This window comes from Sprattus sprattus, assembly GCF_963457725.1.
Source record: "Sprattus sprattus genome assembly, chromosome: 3".
In the NCBI taxonomy this organism is placed as follows: Eukaryota; Metazoa; Chordata; class Actinopteri; order Clupeiformes; family Clupeidae; genus Sprattus; species Sprattus sprattus.
The window spans coordinates 43,688,633-43,708,259 of NC_137922.1; the positions used below are offsets into that span (position 1 = coordinate 43,688,633).

General features: G+C 42.8%; 2 protein-coding genes across 2 annotated transcripts; one reads left to right on the forward strand and one right to left on the reverse strand.

Moving 5' to 3' along the window:
- Positions 1 to 8,699: 8,699 nt before the first annotated feature.
- gall (galanin-like) lies at positions 8,700 to 10,502 on the reverse strand (the record flags this gene model as incomplete). Its single annotated transcript, XM_080834096.1, has 5 exons — positions 8,700 to 8,758; positions 8,899 to 8,964; positions 9,320 to 9,436; positions 10,246 to 10,300; positions 10,422 to 10,502. 5 exons carry the CDS (start codon positions 10,500 to 10,502, stop codon positions 8,700 to 8,702), a joined length of 378 nt encoding a protein of 125 aa, XP_080690222.1.
- A 4,154-nt stretch (positions 10,503 to 14,656) lies between these two features.
- cd37 (CD37 molecule) lies at positions 14,657 to 18,257 on the forward strand (the record flags this gene model as incomplete). Its single annotated transcript, XM_080835803.1, has 8 exons — positions 14,657 to 14,722; positions 15,008 to 15,071; positions 15,519 to 15,649; positions 15,766 to 15,840; positions 16,031 to 16,138; positions 16,330 to 16,497; positions 16,735 to 16,818; positions 18,186 to 18,257. The coding sequence occupies 8 exons, from the start codon at positions 14,657 to 14,659 to the stop codon at positions 18,255 to 18,257; spliced, it is 768 nt and encodes a 255-aa protein (XP_080691929.1).
- Positions 18,258 to 19,627: the final 1,370 nt, after the last annotated feature.

Sequence of the window (19,627 nt, forward strand, 5' to 3'; positions counted from 1 at the left end):
ATGGTCAATGTGTATTTGCAATGTCCTTGTCGAGGTAAGCCAGGTGGTGTGTTCAGCCAATCAAAGGTAGCCTTGGCTGATCCACACATCTGGGAGAGCAGAGGAAGAAGGGTTAGGTAACAGGCAGCGTATAGGCCCTCCTGGAATGCTATAGATGTCATTCCAGACCTGATTGGTGAAAGGCTATCGACTTGCAGGGATGTGGAGATATTGTGTAAGCTTTTCCTGCATTGTTAGTAGTACTATTTTTGTTGTGGGTTGTGGGAGGGTTTGGAGTTTTCAAACACAATTTGCAGCTGTGGTTTAGCCTCTGACAGGGACTTGGTACTGACTGCGTTTGACTTTTGGAGTGTCACTCGCTTCTCCTGGTTATGGCACATCATCTGCAGCGTTTTAGGACGAGGGAAAATGAAATAAGACAGCGAAGTGAACACACACAGGAAGCTGACAACCACACATACAGACGCAGACACACGCATACACACACACAGAGAAAAAGCACTCTGTACAGTATTTATGAAGGTGACTGGCCATGGGGAGAGAGTGCTGTGATTGAGGGGCCCACTGACGGTGTGTGTGTGTGTGTGTGTGTGTGTGTGTGTGTGTGTGTGTGTGTGTGAGGATGTGTGTGTGTGTGTGTGTGTGTGTGTGTGTGTGTGTGTGTGTGTGTGTGTGTGTGTGTGTATGTGTGTTTGTGCGCGCGCGCAGGGTGTATACAGGACAGGGCTAATTACCCCCCAGTTTCCCTGCTGTGAATCAGGAACTGCGGGTTGTTGGATCTCCCCTCGCCTCACCTCCTGCATGTTACCCATGCGTGGCAGATGTGTGCCCCGGACCCTGCTAGACCCTCACCAAGGCAACACAGAGCTGACAGGGAGCTGGGCGCGAGCAGAAGCCCGGGCATTCAGCTGTGTGGTGGGGGGTTTGGGCCTTCACATCCTCCAGCTAGATGTGACATGGAAGACTTAAGAACAGATGACACTGAGGCCCAGCAGACAGAGATGCAGCCTGTGCTGGAAGATTCTAGAACAGTGCTTCTCAGTCTGGCATTTCTCCTCTATACATTTTCTGTCTTTCCTTATTCAGCATACCTGAGGGAACTCATCAGTGGCACTGAAGAGCTCTTGATTAGCTGAACAGACCTGATGTAACTAGTCAAGAGCAAGATGTCTGAAATCACAATACACTGCCTTAAATTAGGTGCACTTGGTGCAAGGACAGAAGATATGCATGGTAATTGTGCTTTCGAGGAAAATGATTCATAGAGCCGGGAATATTTCTTATTATTTTTTTTGTAAAAAGAAAATAATAATAAATAAACATTTGAGATTCCATAAACCATTCGGAGCTGAAGCCCTGGACGCCCAAGCCTAACAACGCCCACGAGCAGAGTAATACCTGTAAGTACCCAAGTAATAACATGGAGTCTTCGTTTTCAGGGATAAAACCTGAGTTGTATCCCTGGACACTTGTTTTAGTCCAAGTGTGTTAAGGAAATACATCTGAGGGATATAATCTTTTCAGTATTTGAGGATGGCTTGTCTGACTTTAATGGAAACTGCTCAGTGGCGCCCCCCTCACCAGTGACGCCATACCTGCCATACCATAGGTACGTCACTTCAGTCAGTAGTCTCCCTTCCATATTACAGCACACTTCATTACTCCTGAAAGAACCTTTGCAATCACCAGTGGCATCTGCGGAACCGGAACCAAGATGGAGCCTGAAAGGCCCTGAAAAGGAATCCCGCGCGGCGAACGCCCGTGATTGTCAGACAACCTTTTCTCTCGCTCGGATCAGAGCACGCGCAGTCCATAATGATTCAGCATTTCAAAGGGCCTTCGACGGAAGCAGAAAATGTCATTCTTCTGTGAACGCCACGATAGAAATCTCATCAGCTTACAGAATTTAATTTGCCCCAAATTCCACAGGTGGGGAAAAAAAGAACTGAAAAAACGGTTGGGCATACTAAGGACAGATTATTTTGTAGATATAGGGTGGTATTTTTGGCCCATTTGCTACTGAGGGGATAGGGCAGCAAAAATTATTTTTTTATGGTGATGTGCAGTGCAGGGCTCACATCCCTGTTTCACAGTACATGCAGCCTATAGGAGCAACGAGGGCTTTTCCTGGAAGAGTAGGCGCTCAGATGTTTGGCCAGAAGCTTGTCCCTGGCCACGTGTGATCATGTCCGTCCCCGAAAGGAATAGGGCAGCCAGGCTGGCATGGGAGCCCATCTGCCCCGTGCGAACACCCCCCAACGTTCGTTTTTCTGCCACGGCCTCCGCCCATCTGCCCCAACACCCCAAGGGTGAGACCTCCCTCCTTCTCCCTTCCTCACCTCGAGATCTGCCACTCCCACAGTGTGTGCCCTCAAAAAAGGGGTCTTTTCAAATTGTTTCTGGAGATGGCTTTGGAGGGGCGAAACTGAGGCTCTGCATGCAGTGTCTAGGTGTGGGATCTCCTGTTGCTCTTTGTGGGTCTGCGGATTTCTCTAAAAGGCAGTTGTCATATTATTGCCAGGGAAATATATTTCAAGAGGGAACAGTGTATTTGAGAGGATGGTTATCTGGACCAAAAAAGGGTTCTTTAACAGAAGAAGTCAAAAAAAGTACGACTTCCCACATAATTTCTCCAAGGTGATACGATGAAATGATGGGTAGCCAATACAATTATGACCCTCTTTTGCCCCTGAGCGCAATTCAAAGTGCAAGGTGCTTGCGCAGTGTAACAGTATGAGAACCAAAATGCAGTTGACGGGTTCAGTACTGGCACTCATTTCATTGAAATTTGATGCCAGAGTTAAAAGTTTAAAAACTAAAATATAAAATGTGCAATAGTTAGAAAGACATTCCCTACAAAATGGGCACTATTCAAGTCAGAGGTCAAAAGGGTAGGTGCTTAAGAACCGTACTGGGAGAGTCCGGAATCACCCGGATCCTTTTGGTCCTACACCTGCTGCTAACACCAGGTGACGTATACCAGGGGCGCAGATAGCACTGGGGACGGGGGGGACATGTCCCAGATTCATAGTGACCCTGATCCGTCCCCCCCACTCTCCCTACGTAAGGCGACAATCATCAGTTAATAACTCTGCACAGCTGATTAGGCGATGTAAGCGTAAGTTTAAAAATCCCATCTGCACCACTGACGTATGCATATTCAAACGATTCATTTTGTCACTTACTTCTCTCCTAGCCTTTAGCAAGTAGCTGCCACAAATTCCATAACTTATCACAGAGTCATCCTTTAAGCCATCACAAGTCATCTTTTGCCTCAGGGGATACAGGTAAGCTTACTGACTGGATCAGGGGAACTTCCTGCAGAGCCAGAAATAGAGTGGACTCAGTAATCGCCATCTCCAGATCATTATCATGACTGAGTGCATCTGCAGAACCTCCTACACTGTGCGAAACACTTAAATTCGCTGATCCCAGCTGCGTGAACCAGTGGAACTTCCTCCATGGCCGTACATAGCAGACTAAGATTTACTTATCCTCACTGAGCGGACCAGGGTAACTTCCTCTACACAGTGTGAAACACATAGCAGACTAATTGCTGATACTGACGTAGTGGGTCAGAGTCACTGAGTGTCCGCCCAGTTGTTCATAATACATGCACAGATTAAACTAGAGATTGGACAACTTCATCCAGTTGAGTGTAAAACAAATACTGTAATATAATGCTAACTGTAAAATAGGCTTACTTGGTTGGCTAACACACAAACATTGTAGATGTAGCTCATTTTTGTGTAGCTACTAGCCATGCTAGCTGAATATAAATATTGTGAATTAACATTACAGCTTAACAGTTAATGTTTCCGAAAATAAACAAACAGTACCCTGCCCCCGTCACAGTGGTTTGACTCACAAGTTTATTTATTTATAAGTTACATTTATTTATTTGTATTTGAGACAGTGGGCTTGTGTTTGACTGGTAGGATTTCTACACTCTTTGTGATACTGACTCAAGTGAAAAGGAGTCAGTAAACTGGTTTGCCACCTTTACTTGAGCACCATTTGGGGTCTATCTGTGCATGTGCCTGGACAAATGCACACATGCGTGCGCGCGCACACACACACACACACACACACACACACACACACACACACACACACACACACACACACACACACACACACACACACACACACACACACAGACATACATTCTAAAAAAAAAACACACACAGTTATGCTATAGAGTATATATACAAATTGAAATTGCCCAAACCATACAGTCTACTAACCATATAGGGCATATTGTAGTGCCTCACCTCTCTAGGAGACATGTGAAAAACCCAACATGGCAACAAGAGAAGCACTCAAGGAAATGAAAAGATTTCGCAGGCATTTAGCGAAGAAATTGAGATAATTGTGTCACCTCTGTGGTGGTACAGATTGCAGAGTTGTTCTGTGGAAACCCAGATTACCTTTTTTAGAGTTTGCTTTGCATGGCTCTTGATTACAGTTGCTTCTGAGGACTGTCTTTAACTTATTAACTCTCCAACAGTGCCTGAATGATCAAAAACAACCTGTTATGAGTCGCTTCTAATCAGAGGGATGTCATAAATGCTATGTCTGAAAATAAATGTCATCAAAACAAATTCAGATGATGCATTGGTAATCACAACCACCTGACCTACGGACAAGTTGACACCCTGGTGAAGGCAAGTTTATAATATGTCCTTGTGGTCCGAGTCATGAGTGCAGTCGACCTCAAGGACAAACTTCAATTCTCCTCAAGAGCCACTCATGCAAAAACATTTCATGCAGGTGCTCTGTTGCACCTGATGGTGTGTCCCTAAAAGAGTACTCGTTCACAGAAATTATTGACTTAGTGTCATCAGTGAAATAAATGATGGCAGGTGAGCCTGCATGTCTGCAATGTTTCTGACCCATGTGAGTCATTTATTTGAGAATGGTGTATTCAGTAGACCATCAATATGTACTCTCAGTGGAAATAAGGAATGACAAACACTGGGGCCCCTAGGAGAGTTTGTATCTATCTTTTCATTTTCATTAGCGGAAGGTGTTGGTGTGTGGGTGTGTATGTGAGAGATCAGAGAGGTTCTGAGTTTAGAATACATTTCTGTGTGGCTTTGTGTGACTTTGTGAGAGACTCCAGAAACAGCGTGGACTTGTGTCACACATCTGTGTGGTCCTGCAACTGTCAAAGGGCATTAGACAGGCAGCGATGCGGCGAAATCTTTATTCAGGAATTTATGTTTAGGCAATTGACTGGCTGTGTCTGGGCATTGCTTTTCCTACCCTTGGATTCAGAATAAATTACATCCATCTTGCTGCTGGAACCGGAGGTCTGTGGATGTGGACTCTAGGGGTGGCTATCCAATGAATAATACAGTACTTTGGGGGGAAAACCTTGAAGAAAGATCCTTTCTGGGTTTACGGAGAGCAGTCATCATTTCTAGATGTGAAAATGTTTGCGAATAATTTAAGTCGCTCTGCAATCCTGAAAGGGAAGTTTCATGTAAAAACTTGAAGGGACTTCTTGACTTCATACAGTTTTGAAACAAAGGGGGAAGTAGTGTCTGGTTACTGAAGACGGATGACTGCCATCAAATTAAATTCTGTTTGGATGCTGGCTGTTTGGTTATTTTGTGCCATCTAGTGGATAAAGGTTGAGAAGCAGACAAATCAGAAAGTGTGATGATGGTCTATTATGACCAGAGGATGGCGTTGAGAGTCCTGGTTCACAAAAAACACAATAAGGGATTTTATCTTTTTTAACTTTAAGTTGATTTGACACCATGGGGGTTTGTTTTTTCCATGTTTATTTTCAGGTAAGATTTTTGTTCTAATCCAAGTTTTACTGTTTGTATGAAGGCCCACTTGGGGGGAAATACCATGGGAAAATAAAGGAGGGTGGGGTCAATTCCTTAGTTATGTTGTAAATACATAAATCAATACAAAAACTATAAATTGCTAATCGGGAGGCATTAACGTTTAGTTCAGCTATCACACCCAGTTTAAAGCCTCAGAAAAGCAGAAATGAGCTCATGCTTGGCTAGTCAAGCATTTTGAGAAACCTCCCTATTTTGAAATATGACCTTCAAATAGATCTACAGGTCATATGGAACCCTAAGCCGCTGTTTTCTGTTTGTCATCTGCAATCTTACGGGTCTTTTGTGCTCAGAACCTTTGAGAGGCACGTGTACAGTGGCGGACTAACCATTAAGGCGAACTAGGCAACTGCCTTAGGCCCCCACCCAGCAGAAAGCCCTCGACGAGTTGCCCACCCAGGCACCGATGACCCGATGGGATGGCCTAAGTCTATAACCAACTGGCCCTCCCGCAGATGTTCTTGGTCGCAACAGTTTTCCTTGCTTCACAGATTACATTATATACCTCTAATGAAAACTACTAAAAATCACTGTCTGGTATTTATACTACTCCTAGTGACCTGTATTCACACTCATGGTTACTATTTTCTTTACTAATCTAATCTCCTCCGTCAGTCTTACTATGTTTATTTGTTGTTAAATGTCAATCACTCTAGCCTAATACTTGCGTGTCTCGCTCGTAGACACCTTTAACAACCCTACACACACACACATAATCACACACCCAGCATGCAACACTACCATTACCACTGATGTTTACACCCCATCGTATGTTCTGTTCTGTTCACTTCTACAATAAAGTTAAAACCAGTGGCGGCGGACCTTAAGGGCGATTGTGGCGACGAACTGCCTTCAGGAAAAGGAGATTTTTTTTCTCTGTCGGAAATTACCAAATGTCGAATCAGGCAACAGTCACGCAACAGTTGTGCTTCAGAAGACGGCGTCCCTATTTGGGGCTAAATGGAAATCGCCCCAGATCTCTCTCACTCTAATGTTAAATCCATTCTCTTTCATAAAAGAGGGCTCTCAATGCATTTTCCATGGCTTCCGGGAGGGCTCGCCATGCTCCATTCTTTCGTCATAAGTATAAGGACGTATGTGTTTAAAAAAAACGGTCAAGGCATATTCTGTCAAGATGTCTAACATTCAGTGCAACAACTGGAGTCACTCCTTGAAAGAAACTCATTTTTAGTCGGCGTACTAATTAAGTTAGGACTTCCTACACCAAATGTATCGATTCAACAGGTTTCTACAAAGGGTGGAATCCTACATCCAAACGAAAGAAAATCATGGCTAGCACGCTGTGAAGTGGCTAACGCGGTCTGTATTCCTTTATTTGTGGGCTTCCACTGTCACTTTTCATAGGTTGTACAGTGTGAATGTTCGCTTTTTGCCTTAACACTGAGTTATTTTCTTTGTGAAGACTTATTTAGCTTTTGTTAGCCAATACTTTCGAGATCAGTCAATAAATATAGTTGGTTTTGACTTATATGTTGCCCCCTTCTTTACGTTGTTACTGGACATATTTTATGTGTCCTGTAAAGCTATGTTGCATCATACAACATTTGAGACATGTGGATAATGAAAAAGTGGGATAATTTAATGTGGAGCCAAATCATGTTTGCTTATGGAGGCTCCTGAATGCAACTTTCTTCCATATAACTAGCTACTGTAGCTATGTAGGTAGAGGGGAAATATTTTGATTGTGTGCTGCCATCTACTATACAAAAAGGTATTGCTGTATGAGTTAATCAGCCTACAAAAAAATTGATATTGCTTAATGTAGGATACTAGCCCAGAGTTAAGCATATTCATCTAGCAAACTATACCTACCTTGGAGTGTTACAATAGCCAGTATCATTTTATTCCATGTGTCCATCCAGGCAAATTTGTGGATACAAATGTTATTAAAAAACATATATAATGTTATTTCTTTGTAATCATCCAAAATTATGTTAAGTGTATGGGTATTTTGCATACATTGAGTGGGCAACGCGCCGTATATTAAGTGGGCTGCTCTGACAGACAACTCCCGGGCCACTTTTCCCCCCCAGTTGGCCCCTGCTTTGAGGTGGCCCTTTTTTTTTGCATTAAAAGGACGGATGAAGAGGGCCCCTGGCTATGTTCGCCTTAGGCCCCCAAATGACTAGGTCCGCCACTGCACGTGTACAAGTGGTGTAAGTGTATCATTCTGTAAATAAGCCATGGTACTCTGCCCTCTGTCCTCCCTATGACAGATCCTTTAAGACTCCATTAGGGAGTCGTTCATATCCAATAGCCTTGCATCTATCGCTTGTTTTGTGCACAAGCATCTACACTGAAGGTCACATAGACAACACAGCTCCAACAGCTAAGTGCGCAGCTGGACATTGGACCCTGTGTCCGCCACCTCACCTTCCTCAAGGCCCAATCTTCAAAATGGCATTTCATTGAAAAGACGATAAAAATAACCCTTCTTTCACGACATGTCTAAATGGCCAGCTGCTCCCTTTCCCTCCTCTCACATTTGTGTTAGCGAGGCAGACAAGGGTGTTTGTTTTGTTCTTAATGATGTTGACTTTATTTTCTGGTTCAGAATAAATAGGTAAACATAGAAAAACATGACGAGATAGTGATTTTAAATAGCTTAAAACTTGAGGAGATACCTTGGACAAACTCAGACCTAGCCATACAAAGGCAATGGTGGACAAACAACTGTTGGATCATAACATAACACCATGTTCATCTTTGAGAACAGTAAGGTTAGGTGTTTGAAATTGCCTTGGCATTATCATCTTACTCCCTTTTCGATCCTTTCCCTGACAAAGCCAGCCTGAGTCCGGTAAGCAAACAGGAGTGCTAGGCTCTGCTGTCCTCCGGCAGCACAGGGCTGTTCAGATCTCTCATGGTCCCCGTCTCTGGAAAGAGGAAGCACAACCGCATTTCCTTTTCATTCTATGCTATGAGAATAGATCCAAGGCTAAAGCTGAATCATGTCTTCAAGGTCAAGAAAAAGACATTATGTAGGAAAGAAAGGGGCAGTTGAGACTCACAGAACCTTTTAATCGCAGATACTTGATGAGGTCCAGAAGGGTTTGGAGATAGAGGTCATCTGAGTCAGTACCTAAAGCAAACAACTGGATTTAAGGCTTCATCTTAGTACATGGCTAAAGACCAAATGATTTGCCTCTGAGGACAGATCATTTACCATACAGAAAAATGTTGGTAGCCCATTGAAAATCCCCAAGCCACATTTCACTTCCATTTTTCCTCTTCATAAACTCTGTATATCAGCAGTTGGATCTTACATTTACACATCTGCTTCCATTAATGATGTACAGAATCTACAATAACTACTTCAGTTACTTACCTGTGAAATAGTGGTACTTCAACCACAAAGCATATTAATCTATCTTAAGACAAGAACATTATCTAAACCCATTTTGTCATTTGTTTTTCGTGAGGAGTGAGTGTTCCACAGCCTGAGCGGTGTGTCTTAGGGGACTGACCGTATGAGGGCTGAGTCGGAGCCTCCTCCCACAGATTCCTCTTGCCCATCGGGGAGCCGTGGCGCACCATCAGAGTCCGATGTGCATCTGAAAGACAGGAGCGATCACTTGTGCATTCTGATCACCACATCTGCCACTAACTGTGCTCCTGCAACCACAAGAATTATGGTGACGTTATGATTATGGTTGTCGTTGCTGTCACTATTGTGATTGCCATATCACAGGTGGAAGGAACTTTTACTAAGGTTAGATTTTAAGTTCTTGTTTGAGTACATTGAGAACGACATAAACAATTTCAGCCAATCACCGCATTGTTTCAGGAGCATGGAGGGGTGTGATTTTACTGGCTGCTGAGGAGGATCATCGATAACCCTGCCATTTTAGATGAAATATCAAGGAGTTTTGAATACGGAATAAATAAACCCTCTCTAGTATTTGGTCCTTCGTGTCAGCAACACAGACTTGATTGCCTCATCTCCTGCGTCATCCACTCGGCTGTTTTACTCAGCAGCCCACCTACTCCCCTCTCTCTCTCTCACACACACACACACACACACACACACAGACACACACACACACACACACACACACACACACACACACACACACACACACTTCCCACTTACTTATGTCACCCCCCGCTGCTGGAGTCGTGGCCTAGGAGGGCATAATAATCCTGGTCGATACCTGCACTCTCTGCCATGGTCTCTGGCCACTTACCAAGTCAAATAAACCCACCCCCTGTCTCCTCACCTTTGAGTTAAACTTTAAAAGGCTACAAATCCGCAGCATTCCAATATAAAACAGTTTTTAAGTGTTGACCAGAAGAGAGGATAAAGTAAAGCACAGTTTCCAAGCTTACATTCATGCGTTTTTATTATAAAATAATAACTTACGAGGCCCTAGGAGATATCCAGCACTGTTCAGGGTCCATCCTCTCTTTGCTGGACTCTGGAAGAAGCAGAGGTTTTAAATGGATTGACTGTAATAAAACAACAGATTTGCCTGGTAGCGTTTTGTTTGGTTATTTATTTATTTATTTATTTGTGTATTTATTTATTTATTTATTTACCAGGAGTCCCACTCCTTGTGATGTAACCAGCTGTGCTGTAAGCAACAAGGAGATGCACAGGATGGTATAGCCACTCTGCATCTGTTGATTAAAACAGACAAGACTCAGCTAGTTCTACTTTTCTAAAAATGATCATTTTACATTTTATTACAGACAATCAAAGATATGTGTGGATATTGCACTTTCTTTTTTAACAGTTGGAGGAAAACAAACCTGATTTGGGTTGGTAGATTACTTGCTAATACTGATTTTATGAATTCTCAGAAATATTTCCCCTTCAGAATTTAAATGTAAGACAACTCAAACCCTGTTTTTTTGTAATGTTATACAATCAAGCTTTGGAAGGCAACAAGATCTATTTGATAGATAAATTCTTTCAAATCTATAAGATAAAACCTTCAGTTTCACACGTATTACAATTGGTATTTATACACTTAAATAACAAGCTCATAAAAGGTTTAACACTATCTCGTGTAAGTCCATGCAGTTGACTAACTCCATAATGTTTATGTATATATATGAATGTATCTGATTTATCAGTTATTTGATCAAATATGAAGTGTGCTGATGAAGCTGATTTAGCTGATTTCCAACATTTTTATTTTTGATGATAAACTCCTGGTTTAGGCTCAACTGACAAAGTGATTTAAAAATGCAACTCGTTTTGTAATATACAAATATAATGACTGGCTATTTTCCCCAATACAGCAAGTATCTGCTTAAGAATCAGAAAATATGCCTACATGACAAAATAGATCAATAAAGCTCCTACCTTGCAGCAAGTACGTTTTTTTCTAAATTGTAAATGAAATCTGAGCAGAATAAATATTTTGTTAAGAAGTATCCTCTTCTAGAATGTTGGCGCAGAGGAAAAACCTTTTGTTTGGCATCAGTTTAGTTAGTTCCTGTGTCTGTGACTGTCTCAGTCCTCTCTCGAACTGCTTGGCTGTCTGTCTCTTTATATAATACCACAATTTGTTGCATATTAACATAATGAATCTCTATTAGTATGAATTTCATTTAAGATAATTGCTGGTGCTATTATCAAGGCCGTTGCAAAGAGGAGAGAGAGGGAGAGAGAAACAGAGTGTGAGAGAGAGAGAGTGTGAGAGAGAGAGAGAGAGAGAGAGAGAGAGAGAGAGAGAGGAGTGCCAGAGGTTAGAATAAAAGCAAGCAGAAAAATAGATAACCTCTGCTGGGAAGCCCATGCATTCTATTCAGTAACACCCATGCTTCAAGAAAAGAACACAGTACAAAACACGTCCATCTGCAACCTTGATTAAATGTTGATCTATGCTGTGACACATTGTCAAATGTCATTCATTCCAACAAACATTTCATAGGTTGGATCCGCTCAATGTCCTGTTATCAGAATTTCTATAGTAATTACCAACAAATCTCTTCATATGGAAAAGAAGTTATGTTTATTTCCTTAAGTATGTTTCCCTCATTGTTGCTGGTGCTTATCCTGCCGTTTCACAATAAGAGTTAGACAGACATAGTGCCTGTACTGGTGCCAGAGATTCTCATTTTCTGCTCTTCTCTGTAGCAGCTAATGGCTTTACCTCACCACAGGTGTAATTGCCGTCGCCCTTTTCCCGCCTCCACCTTCCATTAACAGCAGGGTCCGAAAGCACTCCTGCTAATTACTGCCCCCCTTATTACACAGTTCCCACATAAATAAGAGAGAGAGAGGGAGAGCAAGAGAAAGAGAGAGAGAGAGGGCAGCGGCTGCCTCAAAACCAAAACGGGTGTGCGCATATACGGCAGGTTGATGTACGTTGATTACCATGCCCTTTTTCCAACAAGAGTTGATGGTTGGTGACCCCTACAGAATTACCCTACTCTCATTTGAACCCATCACACACCCACTGCTGCTGCTGCTACCTCCCCAGGGGTATTTTTGAACATCCACTTTTACTTTTTTTTCCAAGCGTGGACAACCAGACCACTTTCACAAGTCATTTTCCCACTTGCTCCCTCGAGTACTTAGAGCTCTGCTAGGAATGAAAGTCTGGGGGCACAAATGGAAATCAAGTGCTTGCCTCGACGGATGAGACAATTAGTTGGGGCCCCTCAGACTAAATGCCATTTTAATTGCAGTATGTCGTTGCTGAGTATACCGGGAAGTGAATATAAAAGAACATTGAATGTTCTTAAATGCTGTGTTCATTTGTTTATCAGTTAAAACAGGCCTCATGTTCTCATGTGTAAAGGCTATATCACATAATGGGTCCTGCAGCACATCAAAGCCAGCCTCTCAGCCACCTCCGACCCATACCAATTTTCCTACAGAGTGAGTTGGTCTACAGAAGGGCCATCGCTACTGCTCTTCACATTGCACTTGCCCACCTTGAACACTAGGGGAGCTGTGTGAGGATGCTTTCATAGACTGCTTTCATAGACTTCGGCCACTTAACTTACCAATCGACCTGCTATTGGATCAAGGACTTTCTGACGAACTGCCACAAGACTGTTAGACTAGGCCCCCACCCTCTCCTCCATCCTGTGTGTTGAGCCCCCTTCCCTATTCCCTTTACACACGTGACTGTGCCCCCACCCGTCCCACCAACAGCATCATTAAGTTTATGGACAACTGTGGTTGGAGGAGACGAGACAGCCTACGTGGATGAAGTCCAATGACTGGCAGCGTGGTGTGTGTGGCACTGATAATCTCGTCCGGAATGCCACATGTACAAAATAACTCATGATAAACTTCCGGAGGAAAGGATCCATGGGTACACACATCACTGAAGATTCCTCCTGGACCTCCAACACCACCACAGTAGTCGAGAAGGAACAGCAGTGGATCTACATTCTGAGGATCCTCAAGAAAAGCAACCTGAAAGAGAAGCTGCTGCCACCACTGCTCCATTAAGAGTGTGCTGATGCACTGTATGTTTCCGTGTAACACCGGCTGCTACGGCAGCTTTTTTTTAGACATCATTGTCACAAACAAAGCATCTATAGATGTTAATTGGCCATTACAGTAAAATGGGACCTTTTGTAACTACCGTACCCTGTCAATCACCACTGTATAGACATACCTTTAGTTTAGACATTCCTCCAATGACAGTGTGTGCCTTAGTGTCGTCAGCTGTTTGGATATCAATTATTTACAAACATTCCACAGCTCTCTTAAGCTATGCAGCCACCATGAGTTCCAGATGGTTTCCAGTTTGAGTGGTAGAAAATTAGTGTACGTATGCTGACAGGATGTCAGATGCAAAGTGTATTTGCATGTGCCCTCATGTTTTGGAGTTTCACATCACTTAATGATCATATCAGGCACTGGATGCACTGAGACAAATTTCAGGTAAGAACCTACAAGAACCTATAAATGTGTTTATATCTATTTGCTTAAGATAAGTCGACACTCCTAATATGCCTGAATTTGAAAATATTTAATTTATATGTGTTTAATGGTGTTGGATATGTTTGTGATACTGTGTATGTGGTACTTCAGGTATTTTCTCAGTAATACCAGTTTATCTTATACTGAAATCAGCATTCAGAGAGTCTTCTAGATTTAGTAGTGCTGCCGTCTCCATGCATATTTCCTTAAACATGGTAATATGAAGTCAAATTAATAGAAAAAAATTAGGAAAATAAAGAATGCATTGGATAGGCGTTCCTCCTCCAGAATAATATTAGCAAGTGTATCTTTGTGTGGAACTGCAACATTTAGTAAATAATGACTTTACTTCAACATTTAGTGAATAATGACTTTACTGAACAAAGTGTGATGATATGTTTTTAAAATGCCTCGCTGTTGGGTCATTGCACTCAGTTACCGATCATCACATGAACATTTAATGGCGTGTCTGTAATTCAATCTTTCCTGTTTCATGGTAATAAGACAGTACCGGGACATGGACATCTGAGCCGGAGGAGAAGCTGCTTGTATCATTTGTATGCAGGGTGATCTTAGTGAAGGGTGCACGAGCAGGCATTAGGGCAGAACTAGAGCAAACAATCTAATTTCATGAGAGTGAGATGGTGTTGGGGAAAACAGAGAGAGGCCGTGGATCAAAATACTGTGCTGAATATATCTCCAACTTCCCCATTTCAGAAGGATACACTGCTCTCTCTCTCTCTCACACACTCTCTCCTCTCTCTCTCTCTCTCTCTCTCTCTCTCTCTCTCTCTCTCTCTCTTCCTCTGTCTCTCTGACACACACATAGACATGTACATGTACACAGATTGACGTTGTTTCGTTTGTTTCTCTTTCAGACATGGTGTCCGAATGCTGCCTTAGTGTCACCAAGTATTTTGTTTTCCTGTTCAACCTCATTTTCTTTGTAAGTTTGTCTGTAAGAACAGTTGCTATCTTCAAGGATTTCTCCTCTATTACTGTAATATAATATCAAGTACTATCAAGTAATTTTCACTAATGATGTGATAATATAGTAATAAATAGTCACTGATTTGATACCTGATTGTGTCTTTGTTGAAAATCGATTCCTTCCCACACCCAATTTTATGAAGTCTTCTCACTGTATCTAAATCAGGATATTAACATTTTTAGGTTTAGCTAAGCACTACAAATCCAATGAGCTTGCACTCATCGCCCCTCTCCCCCTCAGTTCTTAGGATCCCTCATGATGTCTCTGGGCGTGTGGATAACCTGTGCTGAGTCCAGCTTCTTCAGTGAGTGTTGTGATAGCTTCTCAGCACTAACACTGCCTCACGGACACGGTGGGGCTACATCCAGGTTCAGAGAGTAGCCCGCTGGATCTTTTGCTCATTTGGCAATAAAAACAATTCTGATTCGGATTGGATTCTGCTAAATTAATCTGATAGCAGTTGCTGTGAATGTCTTCAACTTTGTGACCTTGCTCAAATCTTCCCAATCTCAGCCCTTTAATTTAAGTGACGTTTAGTGACGGATGTCTGTGTGGATGTCAGTTGTCTGGCAAGTTGCTTGTCATGTTAATATAAATTCACTTCACAAGAAAAGTTATTTGACGACCATTTGCTAATATCCTGATCTGTAATCACCAAATTTCAGTAGCGCCTACAGCAACCCAGCAGCAGTAGCGATTATGCTAGCATCATGGTAATAAGACAGGCTAACACTTGTTGCTGTTTCTGCAGTGGACCCCCCGAACTTCATGTCCATGTCTCTCCTCTCCTACTTCCTACTCATCGGAGGCATTCTCACCATGACCCTGGGCTTTCTGGGGTGCCTGGGGGCTATACAGGACGCAAAATGCCTGCTGGGTTTGGTGAGTCCTATCTTTCTCACAGCCTATTCAGACTTGACCTTTTGGGACTTGACACTATGGGCTATATACACTATGTTTCCATTAAGTGGCGACTCTCCTTTCCCTTCTGCCCGCAGTACTTTATTCTGCTCACCATCCTCCTGGCCGCTCAGAGCGTTGGCATGGTCTTCTTCATCACACAGAGGAGCCTGGTGAGTGAGACAGGTCGCCTTATCCATTTCATGCTGTTGTTGGCATAATTTTCATTCATTGAATCTCCTTTGCTGTGCGACAGTTTTGTGGGACAAACATGATTTAAATGTCCGACTAGTACTTTTTAAAATTAAACACACTCAAGGGGGTTGTTTCACTTGTTTTTGTGTTTATTTGTTTGTTTGGTAGTTTGAGAGCAGTCTGACGATCCACATATCCACAGCCATTGATTCATATGGGAGGAATGAGTCACACCTGCTGCACTTTGAGAAGACGCTTGACTACATACAGCAAGAGGTAGCTGGGGTTAGGGTTACTTAAGATCATTTGCCGAAAGCAGCTGACCCAGATTGTGTAAATTGTGGATATTATGTTTGTTGGCTCGAAGCCTTTTCATTTAACCAATACGTCAACAACACTTTTCAATTGGGATTTCACTCCCAGTCCATTTTCTGTGACCTGCTTTGTTGCTCTGCCCTCTCTGACAGGGTGGGTGCTGCGGATGGGAATATCCGTCGGACTGGAAAAGGGCCCCCTGCTCCTGCTACTACTACAACAGCACGTCCCAGCCACTCAACTCAACCACAGCTCCAAAATGTGATTGCCAGGGGGAAAGCCCCCCCTTGGACACAACCAAATGTGCCATGTACCAACAGGTATGCCCCCCCCCCCCCCCCCTAAAAAATTGAAGAGGGTCCATGTTTCCTGTTTCTGGTCATCCATGCATAAGTGATCTTTAGAGAAGGGACATGTGAAATTGTGGCATTGTTCCCAGAAATCAGGTTAAGAGGGCCTTCAAATGTCACCAATGAACTTCCTGTACTTGTGCTGTTCAAGCAGTTATTTCACCTTTGTTCTTAAGCACACAGTGACTAGCCTCTATTGTCCCTTAGGGCTGTAAGAGGCAGCTGGAGAGCTGGATGGATGATCACATGCTCATCATTATGGTAGTGCTGTTTGCTCTGATTGGAGTGGAGGTGAGTGAAGTCTGGTCCAGTGGAGGATATGGAGATTTTACAAAACTTAAATCTAATGTTAATGTTGATGCAATTTTCTCATTTTCGGTAGCTGTGAGGACCACATGGAATGAGAATACTCTTGTTGAATTGTTAAAGCATTTATGCGCATACACTTTTCACTGTCCCTTGTGCAATCACACTGTTTCACAAACCCACCCATTACAGGATTACAGGATTATTTTCTTATGACGCAAGCCTCCCTAATGCACCTTCAAATGATATTTCAACATGACGCAGATCAGCCGTAGAAGAAATTCTAAAAACTCTGTGCCTGGGATAGACTCCAGTGTTACACAACTCAGCCACAACTGCTGTTCACCCTTTCCCCCAACTCTATTTGCCCCTCAAACGTCTGGTGTTTTTCTTTCTCTTGCCTCTTTTAATCTTATTTTATTCCCTGTTCCTCCTCCTCCTCCTCCCCCTTCTCCTTCTCTTTACCTGTCTCTCCATCTCTCCTCTCCTCCCCTCTATCTCTTTTTCTCTCTCTGTCCACGATAATCTCATTGCCTCTGGCCTCTGCTCTGCGGTTGGTCGTTCTCTGCCCGTTCTCAGAGCCTGCTGTGGCTGTTGATGCTGGTGTTCCACTGTTTTAGCTGCTCTCCTCTACGCTGCTGCCCAGCCAAGTCACGCGGCAGACGCCTGCACGTCTCCAGGTTGCCATGTGCCCGCACACATGCATGCGGTCTGTTTGGGTGCTGTGCTGCTGTACACTCATCAGTGATGGGGGGGTGGGCTTTATGGAAACAGACATGGCTCACAGGTGGTGATTGGTTGGATGGATGCATTCTAGACATTGTACAATAATCCCGACAAGACAATAATCCCTCAAACAACAAACAAGCTATTGGAGTCCTATCAGATATCGAACACACCTGTTTGACCCAGGTCTGGGTGGAGAGTAGATCCACAGCACAGGTTGTTTTGGTTTTGTGTGTGTGTGTGTGTGTGTGTGTGTGTGTGTGTGTGTGTGTGTGTGTGTGTGTGTGTGTGTGTGTGTGTGAGAGAGAGAGTGTTTCTGTGTATGTGCATGCGCCTGCTTGTAAGTGTTTGTGCTTTATGTATTATATGTGACTCACACTGCTTTGTGTCCTGATTTCCCCTAGTGATTTTTACATGGAGTACTGGCAAGGTATTGCTTTTCTCTTTGTCCCCCCTTTTCCCAGACAGTATGTCTTGCTCTCTTCAGTCTTACTGGGGGCTCAGCACAGAAACCTATTCAAGAATATGCGCTCGATGCCATCCCATCTGATGGAGGGGAATTCTGTGGGATATTGATGTTTGCTATATGGTGTCACTGATGCTTCTCCTTGTGTTCTTCTTGACAGATCTCTGGTATGATCCTTTCGATGTATCTGTATAAATCATACAGCAATCCCGGTGCGTTGATGCCCTACTAAGTCAGAAGGAAAGGATGGATAAAGAATCCATCGAATGAAGCAACACCTTCCATGTTGTGTCATGTATATAGATATTGAAGCACTTGCATACCTTACATTCCAGTATTTGCTATATTCTTTAGATTTTTTTTTTCATTTGCTACATAGACTATGTGTATAGCTTTTGCTGTTTGTGTTATTGTATCTCGTCATGTCACTGATGATGTTTTATTGTACAGCTGTATGACCAGATGTACAGTAGGTGTAGCGTTGGCAGACATGAATGTTTAAAATTCACTCCCAGGGTGGCCACTCAGTGTTTGTTGGTGCGCGTGTGTGTGTGTGTGTGTGTGTGTGTGTGTGTGTGTGTGTGTGTGTGTGTGTGTGTGTGTGTGTGTGTGCGTGACGAACACGTTGCTCTGAGAAAGTCCCGGTTCCTGTTAGGGTTGGCCCTGCTGTCTCTCGAACAGGAAGCTCCCCCCCGGGCCTAGGGTGGAACAGTTTTGTGTTTCACTATTGTTGCAAACTCACAATAAATGACCTCTTTTCTTGTTCAGACGAAACTTATTTCCACACTCTATAATTCCAGAACACTTCCGATTATTGTTGGCACAAGCGCACTTGATGTGATTTTCATTTATGCTTTTATGTTGTTTGATCATGTCACAATTTCCAGCTTCATAACTACTCAATGCAATTATTTTGAAAGTGTGTGGTACTGCTTTTTTGACAATTTTACATGCTTTTATGGATGGGTCATCTCAGTTTAGGTTGTTTATCATTATTATTATGAAAACATATATATGTTTAATAACATATAAATACATAATATCATTTTAATAAGACCAAAAACATGCTATGAGGTCAGTACCATGTCAGTATCAGTAACTCCATTATTTAACCGGGAACATTCTGAGGCCCAGAAAGAAAGGTCTGACAGACACCTGATACTCCTGAGTAAAAGGTCTGGGACAAGAGCCATGGGACAAAACAGTGGTCAGGTGTCATATATAAATTACCATGGTGATGTGTGCCAAATAGTTTACAGCACTTGTCCATCGCCCAGGCAGAGGTAAGGCATCACTTCTCGTGATTTTCTTCACATATACAAAATAATTTCTCAGCTCTGAAATTATTGTAAATGTAACATTTGGAACAGGCAATCACTGAGTCTATGAGAATGTTTCTATCAACTACTGTAAAAAAAATTTAAAAAAAAAAACAGTCATTGGTTTCTATGCATTGCACAGGAAGGAATATTAAGCATTGACACTGCCGTGATAGCTCTTCCTTGAGATAATTTGGAAACTTGACAGCGTTCCCAGAGAATTGTCACATAATATTGTGGTCAGCAGATACAGAGACTGTTATTTTAAATGATCTCAGTCTTA